Here is a 26,979-nt window from a genome sequence, read left to right on the forward strand (position 1 = left end):
CCGCCAGAGAGGAGCTGGGGGAGGACGGTGGCCCGCGAGGTTCGAGCAGACAACGCGGCGGCGATGTCCGCGAGCCAGGCGAGCGCCGCGGCGGTAGCGGCGGGGCCTCGCGCGTGGCTGGGCGGCCTGGACTGCGGCCTCCCCGCGGGTCCCTGGAAGCGGGCGCGCGGCCCGCGCGGGAGCAGAGGCGGAGGCCCCGGCGCGTCCTTCTGCCCCGCAGCCTGAGCCCGGGCGGCTGGAGGGCTCCGCTGCCCGAGGATGGGAATTCTCTTTACCCGGATCTGGAGGCTGTTCAATCATCAGGGTGAGGCTGGGCCGGGCAGGGAGGTCCCGGCTCTTGTCGGGCGGGAGGGTCGCCTTTGTCTCCGGGGAGCTGGGGAGAGGTTCCTCCCGCCATACACCCATTTCTCCGATTTGATCGCGAGCGCAAAAGGTGCCCTGCCGAGGGCCCAGCGCGCTGCCTGGCCTGCTTCCATCCCCGCCGCCTGCCCGCAATTGTGTTTGGGCCGCACGGGCAACAGCTGGGGTTCTAGGGTGAAGACCGAGGGCCCTGACCCTAGCGGCGCCACCGAGCCCACGGTTTGCAGAATGCGGAAAACTGGAACTAGTGCTGGATCCGTCTGGGGTTCGCTTTGGGGGGGATGGGCGGGGAGACCCTCGCTGCGGAATAGTGATGGAGTGTCTCTCCTTTGCGCCGTTTGTCTTAGTGGTAAAGGTCAAGCCTAAGGTCGTTTTCCTTCTTAGGTTATTAGAGGGTTTTGGGGTTTTCTTTTTTGGCCCTTGTTAAAGTGTTTCGCTGAAAGCTTTTAAAAGCCTGCCTCGGGAGACAGGCTTCGTTAGCATTAGGTAACTAGCAGGTTACTGTGTTAAGTTCGCCTAAACGCAGACATTTGCCACGGAAAGGCATAGGGGATTTATATATATATATATATATATATATATATATATATATATATATATATACATATATATAAAATTACAAAATGGGTGTGTGATACTGGAGAGAATATGGTCCTAACAGAACTACATAGTTACTAAAATGAAATGTAGTGCTTTTTTTAAAAAAGCTCTACTTGCAGTTCATTCCATCTGTCAAGCACGTACAGTTTTTCTCTTGTATAAGCTGGCAGCATTGTCGCACCCCCACTTTTTCCAGTTAAAACTTAATGAACGGTGGCGCCTACTATTTAGAAGGAGCAGTTCCCCGGCGTGCTCCTCCTCCGGGGTAGAGCTGGCTTTATGGGACTTGTAACCCCTAGTGGGTTTTGCTTTTTTAATAATAATTTTTAAAAAACGATACCTAAGATAACGGTACTAAATGAAGTGGAAGGCAATAAAGAGGATATTTCCATTAGCTCTGTCTGGTCAGCAGAGAACATGTGACGGGGTAGTGGTTTCTAGTGCCTTCATAATTCTGTGGGTTTAGATACTCTCACCTACCACAGAAGGGATTTGAGGGGTCTACAGTTTTTGAATATTTAATCTCTAGGTTTGAAGTACTAAAGGTTACATTGTTGTAGAACTGGTGATACTTGTGTGGGTAATAAGTGTTCTTATTCTATTTCTGTCCTCCACAGTCTTGAATTTAGTGAAACTAGTGTTTCAGTTCTGCCTTGGTTTAGAAAGACCTTATGCTTTAAAGTGCCTCTGGTACTGGTCTCACTTTCTTCTTTGAGTCAGTGACCAAACTGTTGCTGTAACTTAAAAAAAAATGAATTAGAACTTTAAAAGAAACTCACCTAGTTGCACGTGATAGCAGGAATGCATTGGTATCGGCACAGATCTTGTACCCTGCATTTTGTAGTAGCATTTGCCTGAATGTTTACTCAGTGTTTGAAAATTAACAAGAGGATTCATAGAGTCCAGTTCCTAGGAAATTACCAGTCAATAGAGTGAGATCGTGAAGAAACGGCTCGTTAAATGGTCTGTTCCCAGCTCAGTAGCCTCTCAGAATTCACTGTCACAGACACTTGTTGCTCCCACCTCGTGCCTTGGTTTTACAGTTCTGGGAGGACCTGTGGAGAAGGGGACACATAAGTTCGGCGCGTCTTCGATGCTTTGCTTTACAGAAGGATCATGACATGTTTCTATACTCCTTTTCATGGAGACCTGTGGAGAGAGGCTTTGGGTAATTGCAGAGTTTGCTATATCGATAAACGCAGAGACATAGCAGCTCTGGCTTCTCAAAAAGCAGCTGCTCAGTTAAAGCTGAGCTGGTGAACTGCCTGCCTGACCCAGAAAACCAGAGCTTATGTTTAGGTGGGGCACAGGTTCTGGAGCGCTCAAACTTTATTCTAGATACTGCCATTTATTGACACCATTAAAAGTATTGAAGCTGGGGCTGTAGCTTAGTTGGTAGAGCACCTGCCTTCCTTTCACCACACCCATTCGGGAGATAACGGGATGTGGTGGTTGGGGGTCCCCTGTGATCCTGTCACTTAGGATGCACGTCCTTGGTTACAGAGTAAAGTTAAGGCCAACCTGGGCTAACGTGAGATTCTGTCTCTGAATATTTTCCTGGAAGAGAGGAAGCAGGCTCAAGTGACTTCTGTCAGACAATTGGGAAAGGAAACGAATGTGTTGTTGCTTGTTGATCTTTTTAAGAAGCCACTGTCAACTTTTCTGTCTACTCTTTTCTCCCTGTTGACTGAGTTGTGAATCTTTAGTTTGGATTTAGGTTTGCCAACAATGACTGTATCTCTGGAACTTGTTACCAGTGTTTGGTTTAAATACCTTTCTGGGGCAGCAATTCTCAACCTGTGGGTCTCAATCTCTAAGACCATGGGAAATCATTGATTTTTTTTTTTTACTTTTATAACAGTAGCAAAGTTATAGTTATGGAATAGTAACAAGAATTTATGGCTGAGGGCGTCACCACAACATGAGGACCTATGTTAAAGGGTTTTCGAATATGGAAGGCTGAGAACCACTGCTCTGGGTGTTGGGAATAAGGCAGAGAATGAAAGAGACAAATCCCCTCGCCTTTATAAAGCCCTTTATAAAGCGGCTTGTTATAGTCCAGGGCAGCAGAAAAGAAACCCAGCCTGACTCTATAGATGAAGGAGCAGTTCGTAATTCTAGTGACTTTTGCAACACTGGTTCCAGTTGTTCCATCCGGGTGTTGGTTAATCTGCCTTAGTTTTGTTCCTTCTAGAAACTTTCTTCTTTAAAGATGCACATTGGGGCTTTATTTATTTAAAATGATAGTCCTAGGATGTTAAACAAGGATCTCTAGTACCAGTGTGTTCTCACCACCTCCACCCCCAACACACACACACACACACACACACACACCTTTATAAAGAATGTGGTAGGTGAAGGAAGATCCTTTCCAACACCTACATAGACTGTAAAAGGTTGTGGAGTTTCCCTCTTGGCAGCCTTGCTCCTCCCTCTGCTCATTGGTTGTTAGGAAAGGAATCAAGTTATGAATGAGCGCTGGCAAAGCCGCCCACGCTGTGTTGGTCTTGTGTTGGAGAAGCCACCTCAGTTCCTGGTCTTTTTTTCAAGGGAGTTCAACCATGCAGGAACATACAGCAGGAAGGTGACTGGACATTGTACGCTATCTGGACTCTTAGCTCCAGGTGGAGCTCACTGGAGGGACATTGCAGGAGGAAATGCTCATTCCTGGTGACAGCGTGCACTCTGGAAAAGCTGTTTGTAGCACACGCACCTTTACCCTTGGTACCTGGGGCTTGCGTGGCGTGGTGATTACTTTTATCTTCTCACCAGGACCTCGCTTATGAAACTTCCCAACCTCAAGTTATTGTGTGATTTCTGCCTCCTAATGGCTCGCTGATTTTCCTCTTTGTTTCTCATTGTTTTTTCCTCCCCCGGCAATGTCTTCAAAGCAAGTCTGTTACTGAAGCTTTAGCTTAAACAGGTGTGTCTGAGTGTTTGATGTTGGGACACAACTTGTCATCTACAACGTTCATGCTCAGAATTGCATGGTCAAATTTTACACACACACACACACACACATACACAAAGTCAAAAACTTCATAGTGTTTTAAATAAATTTATGGCTTTTGGGCTGGGTCATGTAGAATTGACATGCCTGCCAGACCTAGACTTAGTAAGGCTAAGTCTTACTAAGTGAAGTAAGACTTAGACAGCCAGTGAACTAGTAGTGTGTGTGTCAAAGAAAAGGAAGAGGAAGGAACCATGGACAAGAAGTCTCTTTCTGACAGAACAGTATTGATTGGTAAGGTAGAGGCCAGGTCAAACTCTGAATCCCAGCAGACAATAGTGGTGTGTCTGAGCTTTCCTGAGTGCAGGAGTGCTGTGGGGGAGGCCTTCTAAATGAAGTCATACAAAACAGCGATTGCAGTGATTCACAAATGTCACGGAGTCGGAATGGCCAAAGTCTGATTGACATTTGTCCTCAGTAACATTACCTCCTATTATGTATTGCATGTTCTGTGGAGTATTTGTCTTGAAGCACATTGTAAGACAGAATTCTAGCACTGCAGATATACATTCTCTATAAAGTGTTGTTATGTCTAGTAAGGAGGGGTGCAGAGTGAGGAAACTGTAAGGGTGTGCGGGAGTTGATTTAGTATTAGGACATGTATGGATGATCTAATTCTACATGGGGATAAACTGGCTTGAGACTATTGCATTGGCACCTTTATCTGTTAACCTCTTACACAACTCTGTCTTTATGTTACAGTTCTCATTATGAGTCATACACCCTATCTTTGATTTAGGAGGCCACCAAAACAGTCATAGATACTTTCTTGTAAGCACATTTCCATCTAGTAGTTGGAAGTGAATTCTGTTTATGGACGAGGCTATGTGAGGGCGTGATCTGGATTACAGGTTCTCCCCTAGGTTGAACTTTGAATGTCCACTCAGCACACACACACACACACACACACACACATACACACACACAGTCTGTGACTCTTCGGAAAATTTAAGTTTTGCACATGCTTGACTTAAGTTTCTTTCTTTCTTTTTTTTTTCTTGAAATGTCATGATTGCCTTTTATATTACAATAGCTTTACAATCCCTTTGTTGATATGTAGTCTCGGTTGGGGTGTGTGTTTATGTATTTGGTTGCGGTGTAGGGCTTGGATAATTTTGTAAAGTTAAACAGAAGAGCAGTGTCTCCGGAGTGGAGACATTAAATAGAATGTATAGTCTAGAGATGAGGTTCACAGACAGCTGTCTGGATTCCAAGAAAGGAATTAGGAGCTTAGGATTAAGACATTTACCCTTTGTCACACTCATCCCTTCTCACCTTGTTCCCTGTGATGTAACCTCTGTCTTCCTATCTGCTTTACCAGCAGGGACCTGGAAGGACATGTAGCCTTCAAAGTGTCTAATTTCCTCTATCCCAGCGCCTCTTCCCTTTCCTGCTCTCCGTCACCCAGCCTAACCTATGCCTGTTAGCACTTCCTCATTCCCAGTCTTGTGGGACATAAAATAATGGCTCTTTTCACGAGCTAAATCTATTATCTAGCTGTTTTTCCATCTTGGATAGTCTTACCTGTTAAAACATTTTACACCATGTCTCCAGCTACAGGGTCCACCATGTATCCTCCACCATGCGCTCCCACCTCTGAGTTTGTTTGTTTTTTCTAGACACTCTATCCTTTCTTTATCTTGTATCCTGAGAAAATGAAATTGTTGTGATGTGAGCCTCTTCCCCTCTGCCTTACTTTAGCATCTATTGCTGCATAGTAGCTCTGTTCAGTATGCTTGCTTGCTTGCTTGTCCTGCTCAGCATTTGCCCAGGTGCGACTCCTCCCTCCCATGTAGCCAGATGTGATGCCCTCCCCCATATGATACCCTCCCTTATGCTTTCTCAGGTGGGTTTTTTGGTTGTTTTTTTGTTTTTGAAAAACAGTGGTTTTAAAATTAGGACATAAGTCCTTGAAGGCATCACTAAGGATCACAAAACAAAAGCAAAGAAGCAAAACTTGTGTCCAAACTAGAGGAGGGGTTTAACATGAAAGGTATTGTCTTAGAAACCAGATATAGATTTCCGGCCAGTGTCTCCTCTTATTCAGTGTTTAGAAGTTCAATTTAGAATGTCATTGGAAAGAAGTTTTTTGTTTTTTAATGATTATTACAAAGAGTCATGTCCTATTTAACAGTAAGCTGGCATTCATTTCCACTACCTGTTCCCTGGTGACCAAGATGGTTCCAAGGGACCCTCTTTACAAACTCAGGTTAATCTTTAGAAGCAAAAGGATTTATCACCACTGAGAACGTTTAACATGATATGCCTCACGCTCTGCAAGCAAGAATGACAAAAGCATTTGAAAAGTTACAGCCCTGCGACAGTGCCTGCTTATAGCTTCCATACGTGATTAAGGGCTGTAAACAGACACTGTGCTACTCATCTGGAGGCATGTTGTTTGCACACACATGCATGCTTAAGTCATTGTTTATATCATTTGCCGTAGATTCTTGTATTTTGTATTACTTTTGGACTGGTCCTGTTAAGTTTGTAATGTTTCAAGAACATCATTTCATTGATGATTATAAATATGTTTTGTTTCTGAGTACTAGAAGTCTGTCTAAATGTTGACCTGTAGCTAATCATGAGAATAGTACAAAATGGATTCCTTCAAGTTAGAACTACGCTGATATTTTAGAAGGGCTCCAGTTAGTTTGTTTTAAAGCTGAGCCTTACTCTGCAACCTTTGCTATGTAAACTATGTTAGTCTGGAACTCCCCTGCCTCGGCCCCTGGAGTGGTGTGATTAAAGAAGTATGCCACCACACCCAGTCCAAGGAGGCTTTAACTGAAAATCAGTATTCAACTAGGAAATATTCTTTTTGCCTCAGTACCTTTGTAGATGCTTGTATTAACAGAACTGAAGAAAGCGTACATCCATCGGCAAGGAGGGAGTGCTTACATTTGCAAGTAAAATTAGAAAGGCCCAGCTATGCTAGTGAGAAACAGACCTGGAAGAAAGGCTTCTTCCCTAGCTAGAAGAACTCAGCTATCTAGTCCTGACGCAGACTGGCCCCACCGTGAAGTACATTCATGGTCATGAAGTCTGTAACATTTGCTTGGTTGGAATCCCACATTTCTCAAGAGTTTTCTGATTTTCAGTTTTTCGAGACAGGGTTTCTCTGTATAGTCCTGGCTGTCCTGGAACTCACTTTGTAGACCAGGCTGGCCTCGAACTCAGAATCTGCCTGCCTCTACCTCCTGAGTGCTGGGATTAAAGGCATGTGCTACCACACCCGGCTGAGTTTTCTGATTTTAATTCAGCCAAAAAATATACTTTCCTCTGATGGAATTGGTCATTGCTGACTTATTATAATAACACTAAACCATAAATATGTACTAAACATAAATATTATTATAACATAAATATTACTAAAACATAAATATGTAATTATTAATATATACAAAAATGCGTGTGTGTGTGTGTGTATATATATATGTATCTATGTATATATCCATAATACAGCTGTTGGGTTGATAGTGAATGTAGCTTGTAAGTGTTAAACCAGGTTATGGAGCCTGTGTTGTCAGCCAAGTGAGTTTGTTTTGTTTTTTGAGATCGTGTCTTACCACATTGCCTGGTCCAGCCTGGAACTTCTGATCTTCCTGTTAACCTCTCAAGTGTCTGGAAGCACAGCCATGGCCACCATACCTAGCTTGGCAAGCTCCTTTGAAGCATGTGTCTTCATTGTACTTGCTGGCGTTCTCCTGGGATAGTCATTTATGTGTGTAACTCTCTGAGGCTGTGGACTTGGGGATAGTAGCAAGATTGAGTTTGCAGAGTCATGAGATAGAAATTTACCCATGGAACAAACTCTTCTCTTTCTGCTTCCTTTTCACACTTTGCATGGACTTACCCAAGGGATGCCTGCACTTCCACACACTGAACTTCAGTAACTGAAGTCATTTGTAATGCTGTGACTACATTTGGTGATCCTTTGCTGAGCTTAGACTTCCTTAGGCCTAGAAGGAGAAGGTGCTTCTGACTGCCTGGAGAGATTGTTGGAAAGATGAGAAGTGGCTGTGTAGAATGAGAAGAGGCAAAGAAAGTGAGCTTAACAACACACTCCTTGCTTGATGGAGTCTCTTATGAGCTCTAGGAAGGCTAAAGAGTGTTGTGTGCTGACTTATACCACAGAAGCAAAGAAGAATAAAGTGTGGGATCTCTCTGTTGTAACTCTCTGCTGGTTTTTATTTCAGAGCACAAAGTTATCATTGTTGGGCTGGACAATGCTGGGAAGACTACCATCCTTTACCAGTTGTAAGTATTAACTGCTTAAAATTTAATTTTGTTGTTTCTAGTTATTCTTTGTGCTTTTGTGGTATTTGATGGATGAAATCAATGAAAAGTTATGTGGATGCAAGCAGACTAACCGTAAGCCAGAAGCCAGGGACTATGTGCTGAGCTAGAAATTAGCATGACACCAGGCATGCACATTGTTTTGCTTTGATCCTCTTGTTTTTAGAAAACAAGATATCTGTTTATACACTTTGCCCAAATGATCTGTAATATTCTAAAACCATTATTTATTTGAGCTCTTTTATATCTTTAGCTGAATCATTGTGTGAGCGCAAAAACAAGGGCACTTGGGTCTGAGTTAGAAGCCATGTTGACGTACCTTGATGTAAGCATTGGTGAGATGAACTAGCTTCCTCACTAATTTTGTAAACTTCTCCCCTCCTAGTTCCATGAATGAAGTTGTACATACATCTCCTACAATAGGAAGCAATGTGGAAGAGATTGTGGTTAATAATACCCGTTTCCTGATGTGGGATATTGGTGGCCAAGAATCCCTTCGTTCTTCCTGGAACACTTACTATACTAACACAGAGGTAACATTCCTAATGCTAGTGCTTACATGAGCGCCTGAGTCCTTGAGAAGCATTTGGGTTTGAGTCATTGCAGTCTTTAAAAATGGAGCTTGAGTACAGTAGTCTTCTATTCCAGTCTTGACTCAGTTCAACGTTGAGTCTCTATAGGGAGAGTTGGTGGGTGATCAGTCGGTTGTTTGTCCAGTAGTTACTCTTAAATGACTTGCATTTCATGATTTCTGATTGCATTTCCTTCTTGCTGTTTATGTGTCTGAGTGGGAGAAATCCCAGCCAAGTAACGGACTCTTATGTGGTTTGAGTCCTAGCCAGTTTTTGCCGTGTATTGTCTTTTATATAGTGTAGCTATATAAAATCTTTTAATCTTAATCAGTTGAAAAATCTTTTAATCATAAAGCATTTTAGACATAATCATATGGTTTTATTTACATGTTATGTTCCAAAAGAAAATTTCAAACCTATGACATTTAAATTCATCATCTTTTCCTATAAGTTGAAAGATTGCACCAGTTGTTTTTTAGTGTGTATTGTAAGGCTTTAAAAATACTCTGAATAAATGTGTGTGTGTGTGTGTGTGCGTGTACATGTATGTATATATGTATATTAGCTGGTTCTTTGAGAAAATCAACAAGATAGATAAACCCTTAGCCAGACTCATTAGGATGATGCATCTTAATTAACAAAATCAGAAATAAAAAGGGAGACATAACAACAGATCCTGAGGAAATCCAAAACACCATCAGATCCTTCTACAAAAGGCTATACTCAACAAAACTGGAAAACCTGGTTGAAATGGACAACTTCCTAGACAGGTACCAAAGTAAAATCAGGATCAGATTAACGATCTTAACAGTCAGTCCCATTTCCCCTAAAGAAATAGAAGCAATCATTAATAGTCTCCCAACCAAAAAAAAGCCCAGGACCAGATGGGTTTAGTGCAGAGTTCTATCAGACCTTCAAAGAAGACCTAATTGCAACTCTCTCCAAACTATTCCACAAAATAGAAACAGAAGGAACTCTACCCAATTCATTCTGTGAAGCCACAATTACTCTGATACCTAAACCACACAAAGACACAACAAAGAAAGAGAACTTCAGACCAAATTCACTTATGAATATCGATGTAAAAATACTCAATAAAATCCTTGCAAACCGAATCCAAGAACACATCAAAACGATCATCCATCATGACCAAGTAGGCTTCATGAACTCAGGGATGCAGTGATGGTTTAATATATGGAAATCTATCAACGTTATCCAGTATATAAACAAACTCAAAGACAAAAGCCACATGATCATCTCATTAGATGCTGAGAAAGCATTTGACAAAATCCAACACCCCTTCATGATAAAAGTCATGGGAAGATCATGAATTCAGGCCCATACCTAAACATAATAAAAGCAATGTACAGCAAACCAGTAGCCAAAATCAAAGTAAATGGAGAGAAACTTGAAGCAATCCCACTAAAATCAGGGACTAGACAAGGCTACCCACTTTCTCCATACCTGTTCAACATAGTACTTGAAGTCCTAGCCAGAGCAATTTGACAACAAAAGGAGATCAAAGGGAAACAAATTGGAAAGGAAGAAGTCAAAATATCACTATTTGCAGATGATATGATAGTATATATAAGTGACCCCAAAAATTCTACCAGAGAACTCCTAAACTTGATAAACAGCTTCAGTGCAGTAGCTGGATATAAAATTAACTCAAACAAATGAGTGGCCTTTCTCTACACAAAGGATAAACAGGATGAGAAAGAAATTAGGGAAACAACACCCTTCACAATAGTAACAAAAAATATAAAATACCTTGGCGTGACTCTAACTAAGAAAGTGAAAGATCTGTATGACAAGAACTTTAAGTCTCTGAAGAGAGAAATTGAAGATCTCAGAAGATGGAAAGATCTCCCATGCTCATGGATTGGCAGGATTAATATAGTAAAAATGGCTATCCTGCCGAAAGCAATCTACAGATTCAGTGCAATCCATTAAAATTCCAACTCAGTTCTTCACTGAGTTAGAAAGGGCAATTTACAAATTCATCTGGAATAACAAAAAGCCTAGGATAGCAAAAACTATTCTCAACAATAAAAGAACCTCTGGTATAATCACCATGCCTGACCTCAAGCAGTACTGCAGAGCAATTGTGATAAAAAAAAAAAAAAAAACTACATGGTACTGGTACAGTGACAGACAGGTAGATCAATGGAATAAAATTGAAGACCCAGAAATGAACCCACACACCTATGGTCACTTGATCTTTGACAAAGGAGCTAAAACTATCCAGTGGAAAAAAGGCAGCATGTTCAACAAATGGTGCTGGCACAACTGGCAGTTATCATGTAGAAGAATGCGAATTGATCCATTCTTGTCTCCTTGTACAAAGCTCAAGTCTAAGTGGATCAAAGACCTCCACATAAAACCAGAGATTTATAGAGGAGAAAGTGGGGAAAAGCCTCGAAGATATGGGCACAGGGGAAAAATTCCTGAACAGAACAGCAATGGCTTGTGCTGTAAGATCAAGAATCGACAAATGGGACCTCATAAAATTGCAAACCTTCTGTAAAGCAAAAGATACTGTCAATAAAACAAAAAGGCCACCAACAGATTGGGAAAGGATTTTTACCAATCCTAAATATGATAGGGACTAATATCCAGTATATACAAAGAGCTCAAGAAGCTGGACTCCAGAAATTTGTGTATTGTCTTTTATGTAGTATAGCTGCAGTTGAAAAATCTTTTAATCATAAAGCATTTTAGACATAATCATATGGTTTTATTTACGTTATGTTCCAAGAGAAAATTTCAAACCTGTGACATTTAAATTCATCATCTTCGCCTATAAGTTGAAAGATTGCACCAGTTGTTTTTTAGTGTGTATTGTAAGGCTTCAAAAATATTCTGCATGTGTGTGTGTGTGTGTGTGTGTCTGTCTGTCTGTCTGTATATGTATGGCTGATATTTAAGTCATTACTGACTACCAAGTGTCTCTCATGGCCTGGTCCCTGCACTCCCTTAGCATTTCATCGTGTATTTGGAGGAATTGTATGTGTAGCTTACAAAGGTCTATGTCAGCCCCATACACAGTGCTGCAGGCATTAAATTGTGTCAGCCTTGAAAAGGGTTTATTCAGATGCCTTCTAATAGAATGAGTATCACAATACTAGAGTCTTCTGCCAGCAGACTATCACGTGAAATATTGTAGTCGCTGCAAACTGAAGAATGAAAGGCTGAAAACCACAGTGCTTTATTTGGAAATTATTACCTAGTGCTAAAAATAAAAATGTGTGTTTTAGTAACAGGTGATGTGAGTGATGTAAGTATAGTAACTGAACATTTGCTGTTTCAGTCTTGCCTTGTGGTGCTCTTGGTTAGTGCAGTGGAACCCGCCCCGTAAGCCATTGTCTCATCATTTGTTCGTTACAGAACTGTGCTTGCAGATAGCAGATGCTCTGGGCATAAGGAAGCACCTGTTTTTACATGTTTTTATGTTTTTATATGCCAGTTGATACCCTCAAGTTGTTAATTTCTTTATCTATCACATTATTCTAATACACATACCTTTCTGCATTTCATATTAGTAGTAATTGTCTGGAAGCAGCTTAAACTTAGAATTTTAAGTGTTTGGGGTTTTTTCGTTTCGTTTTTTGTTTGAAATTGTTATGGTGTAAATACAGGGATTTAGTATTAATACAGTAGTTTTAAAAAGAAGAAAATGTTCTATTTTGGTTAGAGTATTAGCATAATATTCTTTTCTTTTGTTTTTTCTTAAAAATTAGTAAATGTATTTGAATTAGAAATGAGTCAGGTCCTTAAGCTTTATAGCAAGTATGATAAGCATTTCTGGTTCTCAATATACAGTAGATTTTATGTCTTAATAATAGTGTCATATAATTAAATACATAAGTACCTTATGAATTTTCAGATACTAAATTCTGTAAGTCACTAATGATTTTTTTTTTTTTTTGGTAATTATTTTAGTTTGTAATAGTTGTTGTGGACAGCACAGACAGAGAAAGAATTTCTGTAACTAGAGAAGAGCTCTACAAAATGCTAGCCCATGAGGTAAGTCTGCGTTTAGTAAGTGAGATGGGCATCCTATCACCTCTTACAGTTTCTCACAAGGAGTAGTATTTCAATGTAAAAAATTATCTGTTGGTGATAACGCTTGTGATTCATATTTTGGGATTTTCATATTTCCCAAAGTTGAAGTGTGTCTGGAAACAGGAGAAAGATTGTACAGATAATCATAGACTGGTATTTAGCCTAAAAAATCTATTTAGAGATTTCACTGGGCAAAAGAATTTGTGCCAGGTAGCTTTCTTTTTACATTTTGGGCAGATAATTCATACAGAGGATTATCATTTGACAGGCACATCATAAGTACCTGTGCATATAATAGTTCTTGAGTGTTTTTGTCATCAGACTAATATTTAAACCTACTTGCTCATAGGGGTTTTTTTTTTCATGTTTTATTTTTAAATCCCTTTTACCAAATGAAATTATATGACTGGCTTATAATTAATTATAAGTCCTTCAAAATACTACTAGTCACAGTATTCAAAATTTAAATAAGTTAGAACTGTGTATATGCACACTGGTAGAGTGCTTGGCTGGCCTCAAACTCACAGAGATCCATTTGCCTCTGCCTCCAAGTATCTGCATTATGGACCACCACACACAGCTAGAGGCTTTGAGTCTTTACAGTACATTCCCTGTGGCAAAAGAAGAAATTTCCCCCAAAGCTTATTGAGGATGACAGAAAACAGTAATCTATGAATATGAGAAGCATTTAAAAGACAAGCAATTTGACAAGCATATTGCATACATTTAAGAAAACAGTAGCAATGGCCTCCTTTCTGAGGCTTGTGGCCACCTTTGCCATCTGCGCCTTTGTCTGGTTTATAGCACTAGTGAGTTATGTCCTATAGACTATTCCTTAAATTCAGTTGTAAAAACCAGGCTGTACCCATAAAAGTCATGCCACTGTTGTACCAGTAGTCACACATTTTCTTTGGCATGATAGAACTGTAGTTCATAGGCTCCATAGATTGCTGATGACAATTCTTCCCCTAACAGCCCACAAGGTACCTTCTATGAAAACCATCCACTAGGAAGGGATTAGCAATGCCTGATACTCCATAGCCTGTAGCCAAAGCATGCATTGTCTTCAGCAGTATGGACTCTACCAGTTGTGGCATGCAACAAAGAACAGTGGCATACCTTTATAGTTTGTGGCCTTCCCTAGCTGACAAGTCATTGAGAGGTTGCTTACCTCTAATAGTGGCATTTTTGCCAACAACTTAGAAGTGCCTACCCAACTCACATAGTGTCCTGATTTCTTTTCCTGTTCATGTAATAAAATTACTCTTGACAAAAGCAACTTAAGACAGAATAGATTTGTTTCAGCATATAATTCCAGAAGGATATAGTCAGTCATGGTGAGAAAAACACAGCAGCAGGCAGGAACAGGAGGCTGGCTGATCACATGGCACCCAGATTTAAGAAGTAGAGAACACCAGTGGGAAGTGAGCTTTGTCATACAGTTTAAAGGCCTAAGGGATACTAAAAAAGAAACATTAGCAGATACAGTATAGCACAAAAAATCTCATCATACCTGCCAGTTTTGTTGTTATAACAGCAGTGTTGTGAAAAGCATATCCAAATGGGAAACATTTGTTCCATAGTCCAAAACATTTACCATGAGCCATCCTACGTCCTTGCCCTGTGTTATTGTGCTACTTCAAGGCTCCTCCATATTTCTTTTAATACCAACTGTCTTAACTAGACTGGCCTGCACTGCTCAACTTGGCTCATGCCCAAGTTGGGAGTAGAGCCATACTTGCCTGCTATGTCTAGCACTGGAGTAGGCTTCTTGGTTCTGACTTATTCTAGGCCATTGTTGTGCCTTTGCTTTTATATCAGCCAAATGAAAAGATCCCAGGCTGGGCAGTCTCCACTCCCAGTATGCTTTTTCATATATACACTGGAGCTATAATTGCCTATCCCACGGCAAGCTTATCACTTGGCCCTTTTATCACTTAAGTGTTCTATAATCTGCTGGGCTTTTTTTGTTTTGTTTTTGTTTGTTTGTTTGTTTGTTTGTTTGTTTTTTCCTTCTAGAAGCTTAATAGCACAACATTTGGCTTCTGTTGTTTTTCTGGGAATTTGAGCCCGACAGAAATATTACCACATTTGTCTTAAAGTAGCCTAGAGAGCAGCTTTGACCTTCTCTCATTCCCTCTTGACTTATTTACCATTTTACAAACCTAGTCTACATGCCAATCTCCTTCATTTAAATTCACTGAAACCTCTCTAACCTCATAAAGATCATGTCCCACCATAGGGCTTAGCAACAGTAGGGTACCAACTATTGTACCAAAGTTTGCACAATGATTTTATTGACTTACTTACAGGAGTATGGGTAAGGGATTACACAGCTGACATGAAGGCAATTGACCTTAAAGCCCATACTATGCTGATTGACTTCCTCATGAAAACAGCATTCTTGCTAAGCTGTTTGCAACTTACAAACTGTTCCGATGATCCAGAATCTCTTCTTCCCAGTAGTTCTTAACTGTCATATAACCTTGGAGAGGAAGCCTTGTTGTGTCTTGTAAGTTTCAGCAGTTTCCTGTGACTTGGGAGTTGTTGTTGTTGTTGTTGTTTTCTTGAACCTTAAGGACTCTCCTTCCAGGATACAGTATTCACTTGGAAGGAAATTGCCACTCAATAGATATATAGAGTATACTTCTTATTTCAGTAGAATTTGGTAAAGCCTAAGAAAACTGGGATACTTATCATAAAATTGTATGTTACTATTGATTCAGTGATTTCATTTGGGTATTGCTTTACAGATTTTATTGTTTCAGATGAACTATTAAAAGTTTAGGCAACCTAATAAAAGGTGGGGTTTGTAAATTAAGTGTACATTTTTCTTTTAGTGATTGTGATTTGAATGGCCGCACCCCACCCCAGGCTTATAGGGTGTGGCACCATTAGATGGTGTGGCCTTGCTGGAGAAAGTGTCTCACTGGGGATAGGCTTTGGTTTTAAATACTAATGCCAGGCCCAATATTACTTTCTCTTCCTGCGGCCTGAGGATCCAAGTGTAATTAAACTAATTCTATAGCACCATATATATGTTAACTTTAGCAGGAAACCTCACTGTTTGATTGCTCAGTAATAATTGGCAGCTCAATGTTTGAAGTACTTTCTGCCTGGGGACCCTAAACTGGCTGCTTCCCTTTCCTTTATCTGTTACACCAAGACCTAGAAAGTTTATGTGACTAACCACCTTTTAAAGAGACAGGAGTTGAATATAACCTTTTATTATATGTACAAGCATTGTACTTATACTCATTGCCAGGAGAAGATAAAAAGGAGAAAAATAAAGTACAAGGCTGGCTGGAAAGTGAAAGAAAACCAAGAAGGGAACTGGAAAAAAAAGCCTTAATGATGGTTCTGGGACCCACAGCAAGCTGCCTGGTGGGTTGGAGCAGAGTCAACAAGCAGGGAGAGCACTGGAGAGAGGCACTGAGTGAAAAATAGTTAGGCACGGATGCTTCAGAACTACCATAAAGCAACACGCAGCACAGGGTTTCTCTGTGTATCCCAGGCTGGCCTTGACCTCAGAGAACAACCTACCTCTGCCTTGGAGATCCTTCTTCCTGTACCTCCCAAGTGCTGCCTACCACAACTGCCTGGCAGCAGCACGGTCTTAATCAACCAGCATTGATAATTACTCTTTAGTTTGTTCCAAACATGAAACTACAATTTTTTAAAAACCCTTCTCAAGGCTTCATCTTAAAAGAAATATTAAACTTTGAATATACTTAATTTTAAAATGGTTTCAGACATCAAAATCTAACATTTTCTTCAGAATGACTCAAACTGTAGAAGTTGTCTTCACAAGTGGAGCTTTATGAACCAGAGACAGTGTTGGCTTAGGGCAGATAAGCAGATGTCTCCGTTTGCTGTTGTTGGCCTGACCACACTGACAGATACCTCAGACACTTTTCTTTCTCTGTGCTAGCCATTGGACACAGGGCATCACACATTCCTGTCAAGCACTCTGCCGATGAGCTATCTCCCAGCTTTAAAAATCATGTGTGTTTTTGCCGGGGTTTCATTAAGCTGCTCAGAGTGGCCATATAGGTGTAGTCAGCATGTTTCAGCCTCCCAGGCAGTTGTGAGATTATGGGCCTGTACTACCAGACCTGGGTACTTTACATTTTTTATATGTGTAGTTTGCATAGTAGAGAAGATTTAAATTAGCTTGTGAACCAAAGGTTACCATTGTTTACATTAAATTTTCATAGCTTACAAATTTAATAAATAGCCTTTAATCCAATATGCTTTCGGTAACTGTCATAATATTGTGTTTGGTCTTGAGGTTATGTAATAACAAGCAGATTCTCTATTCAGGTAAAATACCATTTTAGGGTTGCTGTTTGTTGTTGTTGCTATTATTATTTTCAATAATTAAGAACTTCATTAATGCCAGTCTAAGATCTATGAGATTTTCACAAAGAACCCCAAAGAAAGTGTGGGTCTTGAGACCTAAAAAAAATTACAGTTTTAGTTTAAAGACCCTTTCTATTTATTTATTTATTTTTATTGTTGCGTTTGGTGTGTTCTGCCTGTGTGTTCACATGCTATGGAGGCCCATCGTTGATGTTGGGTGTCTTCATAGATTCACCTTTATCGTATATGGAGGCAGTCACTAGCTGAACTTGGAGCTCTGTTTTGGCATGCCTGGCTTTGCAACTTTCCCTCGGGAGTCCTCGTCTCCACCTCCCGCACACACTACAGCAAGCCACATGTCCATTGCTTTTACTGAGTTCTGGAGTTCGGAATTCTGATATTCATGCATGCTAACACAGCAGATACTTGACCTGCAGAGCCATCTCTCTAATATGAGACTGTTAATAACAGTTGATTTTTATAGTCCCAGTTTAGGGGCTTTCCTGTATTTTATTACTACAAATGATAGGTTTAAATTATTTACAAATGGTACAGTGTATATTCCTAACTTGAGCCAAATACTTACATCAGAATTTTGTATTTTGAATGTGCCATCATTAGCAAATCTGACTTGTATAAAAGAGTTCAACCTATTTTACAAGAGATATTGAAACCTCTAGATGTTAAGATAGAAATTAAATCCCATGGAAAGTCTGTCTGCTTACTAACTCAGCCACATACCACCTTTCAATAATAGTCCATTTTCATTTAAGATAACACAATATATCTTTAATAATTCCTGTGTTTGTTCAATTCATGGTCTAGCTCTTCAATTTTCATTTAATTTTTAGATTGTTTTTTTTCCAGGCCAAACTATGTCTGAAACTAATTAATTATGAAGTCTTAAAACTGTTACCCATCTACCTGTGTTCTTGTCTATTCTTACATGATCCTGCAGAGGGCATTCTAAGTCATTCTTGATTGTGCGTAAAACACTGCAAAAAACTAACCAAATGAAAGCTTATATTCTTAGCCAGAAAGAACCAAGGCCCTGATGTATAAGAGTAATCTATGTGGAACAGCATCATTTTGTGTCCACTGCATATGGTGTCTTTAAGCACATTAACAAAGTATTAATGCTGAAATGGTCCTTTAAAATGGGTATAGGCCTATAATCCCAGCACAGGAAACAGAGGTAGAGGCATCTAAGTCTGATGCCAGTGTAGTTTGTGTAGCAAGTTCCAGGACACCCAAAGCTAAATTAAATTGTTAGACCCTGTCTAAAAAAACTAACAGTTCTAGAAGAAGAAACATAGCATTCAGCATCTCTGGGTAGACTCAGAAACTGAAAAGTTAGTTTAATTTTCCCAGGGTCTCTTTGGGTAAGGACAGAATTTTATGGGAGTTTTAATTCATGAATTCAGTTTCATTCTTTGTGGCTCCATACACACACATGTACACACACAGAGTGTTTCCAAACTGAGAATTTAGCCCAATGTGGGATGTCATAGACTCATTTCTCTCTTGTGTGTTTAGAGGATACCAACTACACACATAGTTGGAAACTTGCAGTATGGTCATTTTCTGAAGAATTTCATCCTCTTATGAAATTCTGGTTATGAATGGTTTGCTTAGGAGATTGGAGGAAAAGGGATAATGCATACAGAAAAACCACTGGCACAATGTTGAGATAAGACTGTCCCAAATTGTCCAGAGAGTAGATGGCCCTCTAACTGGAGTATTTTAAGCTGTAAGTGATAGTGTACACTTGACATTCAAGCACTCCAGAGTTCAAGAGCAGCCTGTGCTGCATAGCAAGACCTCAAAAACCATAAACGACTTACATGTCTTCCATGTAACTAATAGTAATAAAGCTGAAATGTAATGTGGAAGCGTAACTGAGGACACAATTTTGGTACAGTAGTAAAGGATGACTCTTAGTAGCTATTGAAGTTTTTGCTTTTTGTGTTTTAATTGGAATAGTAGATAATTTTACTTGAAAATATGCTGAAGTATAAGCTCTTAGGACCATAAAGCATATCATTTAAGACTAAACAGGTGGTGCTGAGGGTCTTGCAGATAGCTCCACTGATAAAGTGGTTTCTGCTCAAGCATGTAAATGAGTCTGATCCCAGCACACACCCATGTATGAAAGCGCACAGATCATACACCTGTAATTCAGTGCCAGGCAGGGGGGCAGGGTTCCTGGGCTCAGTGGGCAGCCACATCAGAGAAATCAGTAGGCTCCATGGTCAGGGAGAGATTCAGTGCTGACCTCCTGCCTCCACACATATCTGTACATGCAGTGCATAGACTACACCCCCTCACGCACTTACACAACTGAGAAGAATGTAAGCCCATACAAGGATTTATTTAAAATATAGTCAGTGTTTATTTCTGTCAGTCTGTGAAACTTGAGATGATATAAACTGTTTACATTGTAGTACCTGTGAAAATAAAACAATTTTAATTAAAAGATAGTCTAGTTTACTAAAATGACAAATAACAGCTAGCTAAGTTGAAAAATCTGTGGGGATGTGTACTAACCTTTAAAGTTTTATTTGCTTTTACAGGACCTAAGAAAAGCTGGGTTGCTGATTTTTGCTAATAAGCAAGATGTTAAAGAATGCATGACAGTAGCAGAAATCTCCCAGTTTTTGAAGCTTACTTCTATAAAAGACCACCAGTGGCATATCCAAGCATGTTGTGCTCTTACTGGCGAGGGGTAAGATGTCTTCTCATTAGTACCATACAGTTGCTGTAGAAGCTTAGACAAATGAGAGTATAACAGATCTGGAAAGGCCAGATAATACTTGTTACCTTTTGAAAAATATTCTATGTGTATACATATGTTACCTGAGTAAATGTCTAGCCACATACAAGCTGTGCCCACAGAGGCCAATCCTAGGAAGCTCTAGCTCTGCTAAGACTGGAGTTACAGGCAATTCTGAGCCACCATTTTGGTGCTGGGAATTGAATCTGGGTCCTCTGCAAGAACAGCAAGTGCTATTAGCTACTGACTTAGGAACTAAACAAAGCTTGTCAAGATGTCCTCCCTAGCATCCTTTCCATGCCGTGTCTGTCTAGTCTTCACAGCAGCTCTACAGACTAGTCCACACTTTACGCACAGCAAAGCTAAAATAAAAGGATTTATGTGTAAAACTAGCAGATAGCCAACAGTGTTGTCAAATGGAAATTTTGCTGTCCAAAAAAAAGAATAGCGAAGAATAGTGTGCCTACTTCTATGCTCCGGACAATGGGTTGAATCCCCATTCCTCCCCATGGGGATTAAAAGTAAAAGTGGACCATGCATGACATGAGAGTCCTTGCTTCTGCACTCAGGGGCATTGGAAGACAGTATGATGAGACTAGGTCTTTTGCCCAGAGCTGAAAGTAGTTAAGAAAGAAGTAGAGGGGAACTTAGTCAAATGTCTGGTCAGGGGCCACAAAGATGGAAAAAGTACTGTTAAATGTAACAGCGAATGAGTGAGCTCGGTTTGTGTATTGGGAAAGTGCACAGAAGTCAGAGGTAGTTAAAGAAGAAATATATTTTAGGATAGCAGCTATAAAGTCCTTTTTAACAATTACTTACATTATGTGTTTGTGCCTGAATGTGTGTATGTGTGCTAGAATGTGTATATGTGTGCCATGTTCATGCAGGAATCCACAGAGGTCAGAAGAGGATGTTGGACACCAGCACACACACACACACACACACACACACACACACACACAGCCCTTGAACTTGAGTTACAGTACAGGCAGTTCTAAGCTATTGTGTGGATACTGGGAACCAAACCTGGGTCCTTGAAAGATTAGTGAAAGTTCCTAACTTCTGAGTCATCTCTTCAGCCCAGCTATAAACTCTTGATTTCAGCAGGAAAAGAAAGATGAAATAGAGGAAGTTGGAAATAGAGTTTAAAGCTCAAAGGAAGAGTAATTTTTTTTCTACTTTTCAGAGGTATGGCTATCTATTCAGAAGCAGTGGAAAGAAACTTGAGATTCTAAAGAGTCTTAAGTTCAGGGTGGAAGTTCTTGATATTTTCATCAGTGTGGGAAACAGAGGACCAAATTAGATTTAGATTCCGTGACAGGAATGTTCTCCCTTTGAAAACCAAGTCTAAGTGACTATGAACCATTCACATCAAATCCCAGAACTAGACCAAAACTTTGGTTTTCCTTTGGAGTCACTGTGATGCATGGGTTGAAGACTGTGGCTGTGAAGTCAAGAGGCCTCTCTTGACCCCACTCCTGCTGTTTGCTGAACTTGCTAGGCCTGGATTTCTTGTGTATATGGGAAGGGCTGTGACCTGACTATTGCAAAGATAAGAATAATGGCTTAGTGCAGTTTGTGGTTTATTAGTGGTTGACTTCTGTACATTTAACAGTTGAAAGTCACTTTTTTTTTTTTTTTTGCATTGTTTTCTGCATCCCTTTTTTGCTTCTGTGGGCACCTGCACACATGTGTTCATATAGACACACATACACGTAAATAATTAAAAAGTGAACTTCTAAACAGTCACTGTGGCAGGCTTTTATATCTACATGTTCATCATAGACAATAATATTCAGAAGGGCTTGGGGCTTATTGTAATATCACTGATAACTGTTTCTCTCTTGTTAGGCATTTGGTTTCTCTTGTTCCAAGGATAATCCCTTTCTATATTTCAAATTAGTTTAGTACTTGCTAGCTAATAGAAAGTAATAATAATGATATATACTGCCTTAAATATTTTACATACAGTTGTAATATATGTATACTTGTGTTAAGAACTCTAATATGTTTAGATTATAAATATAGTAGGTATATTATAATATCCCATTATAACATTATCCCGTTACTTCATGCCATGTGCATTTTTATGTCAAAGGTAATTTTTGAAAGGGAAGATAAAGTTTTATAATGTGAATGTTCTAAAACATGTTGGGTTTTGTTGATTCTAGACATTCAGATTTCACTTTTTCCTGTTAAAGATGCTGTGATGAATAACCATACAAAAACTTGCTTTCTCTGGGCATTAGTCATGTGAGTGCCCTGTGTGTGTTAGGCACTGATCTAAGCTTTAAGGTAAAACTGAACCAAAAGCCTTTGGCTCTCCAGTGCCTGCAGCGATCTCTCCCTCTCTCCTATTTTATCCTTTGGGTTAATGAAGACTGTGCCTACAGTGAATAGTCTGTGACTTTTTAGTCTGTAATAGAATCCCATGATTTCTGTCGTCTTCTTAGGTTATGCCAAGGACTTGAATGGATGATGTCACGGCTGAAGATCAGATGATCTCTTCTGACCCCTCCTCACAGACTCTGTATAAACAAAGTGCTGGACTTTTCCTGAAAGCTGCAAAAAGATGGTTTAGATATATTTATAATAAACTGACTTAAGAGTTTTCTATAAGAAGAAAATTAAGACCACTTATTTGGAAACAAAGATGAAATGTCACCACCCGTTTGCTCTCTCATTCCTTCCAAACCTGTGACTGGTATTTTCTCATGAATCCTCTCAGGACATGGTAGAGCTCTGGCGAGTACAAAGGGAGAGGAAGACATTTGAACTTTGGAACTTTATTTCATCCTGACTCTCCCACCCTGCCCCAAGTTGAATGTTCCCTTCACATTGAATCAAATACAAATCAACACAGATACTGTTTCCAGTTTTTAAAAATGTAATATTATGGAAAGTATTTTGCTTCAAGTTGAATATGTATTGTGTATATACCTCAAGTTCAGGTTAATGGCTTTGATTTGTGCTCAAAAGCAAAGCAAATAACACAGGTTAATGGTAACTTGTTGTTCTCCTGATATCACTGAGAACCACCTTTGGTGTTAAGTGTCATTGTTTAGTTTACCCTCTGTTCTCTATGTTGTCCTAACAAGCCAACCCCAACCAACAATTGTTAAGCTGCTCCTTAAAAATGAAACAGGAGAAAGCCTGACATTGTATACCTGTTTTTGTTGCTTAGTAATTCAGGTGGAAATATATAACGCAAGTGGGTAGAGCGTCTGCCAGACTCCTGGCCTGGTGTGCCTGGGCAGAATTACACAATAAGCAATGGTCAGACTTTCATTCTGTGGATCCTTATGCCAATTCAGCTACTAATCAGTCATTCATAAATTGTGATTAAAATGATCAGGTAATTTTTAATTGAAAATCATGGTGTGAAATATATCTACCCAAAGAGGTAACATCCTATAAATAGTAGTAATTAATTTAGCTGCAACCTTTTTAGGTATTAAATTACATGAAGAACAGTTAAAATGAATTTAAGAATAAACATAAGGCATTGTTTTCAGTGAACATTAATAGTTTCTCAATTTACAGATTAGTGTCTACAAAGGTTTTCTTACATCTTCTTCCATTGCATAATATGCCTTGTGTAATAGTTAAGAAATCATTTATTCTGAATGACTTCAAAAATTTGATTGAAAATTTGGCAAATTACATTATTTATACTAGAATTTGACCTAAAACACTTTTTATGTTTGTTAAAAATATTTGCCTTTTTAAATTTAGTTTAAAATTGAAGTATTTCTGTCATAATTATAGACAAAATTACTCTGTTTTAACATATTCCTGGTGGACTACATCAACCTTTTGTGCCCTGAAAACTTGAAGGTTAACCCAAACTGTCAAGATTTAGAATAGTCAAGAAAAACGGTTTAACTAGTTTTAGTATCAGACTTTAAAATCTCTTAAAGATTTTGGTAAGAAATAGAAGTCCACATACAAGCATTGAGGAAACTGAAAAATCTTTGTAAGACCCTTAATGGCTAAAGCCATTGGCTGTAATGAGCGTTACTGTGCGAGGCTTTGTGTATGAGATCTGTGCTGTAAGACTCCCAGTGTTCCTTCAGCATTAATGCTTTCCCGCCTGCTCCAAGAAAACCAGCCCTCAATCAGTGCTGAAGCCTGTTCATATGCTCTCATACTTTTTCAAATCATGATGAGAATTTTTCTCCTATATACTAAAAATCCTCTTAAAGACTCAAATCTTCGTAGTTTTGTCAAAGACAAACACTCTGTAAAGTTCCCCACCGACCCCAGATCTACAGCTTTCTAGCTTTTAATTTGAACAGTTATCTGCATAGTCGCTTGGATCACTGTTATATCAGTTCAGCACATAGCAGCGATTCTGGTGTGGCCAAGGTGTTGGCTAAAGTTTATTCTTCGTTGGATGTTTAAAGCATTTACTCCATTGTTAAGGTTGGCATCATATAGTCAATTACTGACATGGCATAAGCAGGCATGAAACTTTACCACATTTATAAATTTGAGGGATTTTTTTCTTTTTTTGGTTTTTAACCCTTTTAGACTAAGCCTCAAAAATATTATCATACCTGTGTACTTGTACATTAAAAACAAAATTATTGCTGAGTAAAAAGATATTTAATATATGAAACTCTCAGAACTGTCATTAACAGTATTAATTAGGTCTAAATACAGTGGAGCACCCCTGATATCATGCTGACAGTTTACGTGTCATAGGGTGGAACTCAGCCAGTCCTGTGGTTTCCGGTGTTAATATGTAAACAAACATCTCATTTAACTTCACTGTGTTCAGCTTTGAAAAGAACAAAGATTTATACCTCTGTACATGTGGATAGATATAAGTGTCCTGTTTTGATACTAATTTTGAAAGTTGTTTATCTTCTCTTGATATCTTGGTAAAACTGGCCACAAGATAAACCATTTGGATATATTTGATTTTGTCATAACATTTGTAAAGTATATGTTTCTCATGATACTGAGAGTTTTATTTTAAAAATCCCCTTACATATCTAGCACACCTTGGCCATCACAGTAGACAAAGAATACAGAGAAGGCAAGTGGGTTAGGCAATGGGGGATGGGTATTCTTTTTTTATTTTGGTGACATTTTCTCTTAAGAAGAAAGTGCTTTAGCACAGCTGGCTGGCATCTTTAATGCAGGTGGTAAACCGAATTCCATAAGCATGGCCTGAGCCAGAAGGAAGAAGAGTCTGCTCCCTGGCCTGAAGAAGTGCCTCGTAGGTAGTCATGGAAGTCACAGGTAAGTGCAGGAGCTTGAAGACAGGCAAGAGGTCTCTAAGGTGTTCCTTTCCTTTGTCTGAGTGTATAGTATTAAGATGCCTAGAAGAGAGATGGTTTTGTTCCACTCTTACAGGCACTTTATATTTCTTGCTGTAACTACAGCAATCACATACAGTACAGACAACCTCAAAATCTGTTTATATTAGTGTAAATAGAAAAACGGTAGAGCGCTGTCTAGTTTTCTCCGCAGGCATTTTTGGGAATGCATCTATAGTCTGTCCTACTTTGTTAATGGGGGATAACAGCACATCCTAGATCATGTGTGAACTTTGGGGTCTTCTAATTGCCCTTGGTATCCTGCTATTCTCATTTTCCAGGTGAGGTAAAGACAGGGTTTCCTTATGTAACGGATTTGAGCGCTTCTGTTCTCCAAACACAATGTGGAATTTCTTGCTCAAGAGCAGCTTCCGTAGTTCAGCTAGCCCTCGCTGCCTTGGGTGCTTGCTCACCACCAGTCAAGGTTGCTCTGAAGGTATTCTAAACTTTCCCATAACCATTATCCCCCAGACCACCAGGCTCTGAGTGACCTCTCTAATTCTGTCTACCCACCCACCAGTGACTTGACTGCTCTGCACCTTTGCATCTTCAGAGCTGCTGCGTCTATCAGGAGAGCAGGTTCAGATTATGGTATCCAGATACCAGTAGAAGAATTGGATGTTATACTATGCTTAGCACCTTAATTCTACTTAACATTTACTTCTTAAGCTGACAGCTAGATTCAGAAATACAAGAAAAATAGACTATGTCAGGTCCTTAAGTTATGAGTTAGGACCAAAGACTATTAACTTACATTCACATTGTCCTCATATACCCAAGAGTGGTGATGTTTTGGAGACTGCCAGTCCAGCCTAGTTAACATGGGGAAAGATGACGAAATTGTATGTAGTGTTGAACCTTAAGACATCCTAAAATGATTTCCCGCACTCCATTTTTCCTTATGTTTGCTTAAATAGCAAAAATCAACACTAAGTGTCTAAAGGAATTTGTAATTTGAGACCTAGTATTATTACACAATAAACCTGCTAAAACAGGCTTTAAAAGACAGTAAAATAAGCCATATGTAGTGGTGTTAAGACTGTAATCCCAGCACTCAGGAAGCTGAGACAGGAGAATTGCTGGGAGTACAAAGTCAACTTGAGCTACATAATATCAGCCACCAGGACTACATAACGAAAGACTGACACAGAGGAAAGGAAGGAAGAAAAAGCCAGCAATCAACCATCATGTGTTTCTGTAGAATCAGATGTAATAGGAAACATAGATTCAGATTGCTTCTTACAAAGTCTGTGCCACATTCCTCACAGCAGGTGTGACTCTTTAAGACCATGATAGTGGAGTAAGGGAAAGAGCGAGATGTAGCGCTCTGGATGTTTAAAAAGTAAGTGCTTGGATTTAACCCTAAAGTGGTTTGAAATTGGGAAGAAATGTGACAGGATACAGTTGGGCTAATTATGCAATATTTCATCTATTTAATTCTCTAACTCTGTATTGTTCCTAAAGATGGATGAATGAGTCTCTGTGGTGTTGCCTGCTCATTGTGCATATCCTTGGTAGACATTTCTCATAGTGTGTACTTAAAAAGTGCCTGACATTGATTTGTGTTGATTTCTAAGTCCATGTAATAAATGATACATGTTTTCTATGATA

At 39.6% G+C, this 26,979-nt stretch overlaps 1 protein-coding gene across 1 annotated transcript; it reads left to right on the forward strand.

Moving 5' to 3' along the window:
- On the forward strand, positions 1–26,979 carry Arl5a (ARF like GTPase 5A). The gene is made up of 6 exons (XM_021155569.3): positions 1–304; positions 8,170–8,230; positions 8,655–8,802; positions 12,784–12,867; positions 19,842–19,993; positions 22,495–26,979. Exons 1-6 carry the CDS (start codon positions 259–261, stop codon positions 22,541–22,543), a joined length of 540 nt encoding a protein of 179 aa, XP_021011228.1. The 5' UTR covers positions 1–258; the 3' UTR covers positions 22,544–26,979.

Source organism: Mus caroli, unplaced genomic scaffold (genome assembly GCF_978045245.1).
Source record: "Mus caroli unplaced genomic scaffold, Mus_caroli_1 scaffold_2, whole genome shotgun sequence".
Classification (NCBI taxonomy): Eukaryota; Metazoa; Chordata; class Mammalia; order Rodentia; family Muridae; genus Mus; species Mus caroli.

Bases quoted from the DNA above. Each gene is read 5' to 3' on its own strand.
- Arl5a (XM_021155569.3), top strand. From the start codon at position 259: ATGGGAATTCTCTTTACCCGGATCTGGAGGCTGTTCAATCATCAGG. The intron at 8,231-8,654 runs GTAAGTATTAAC...CTCCCCTCCTAG, and splicing joins ACTACCATCCTTTACCAGTT to TTCCATGAATGAAGTTGTAC. The intron at 12,868-19,841 runs GTAAGTCTGCGT...TTGCTTTTACAG, and splicing joins ACAAAATGCTAGCCCATGAG to GACCTAAGAAAAGCTGGGTT.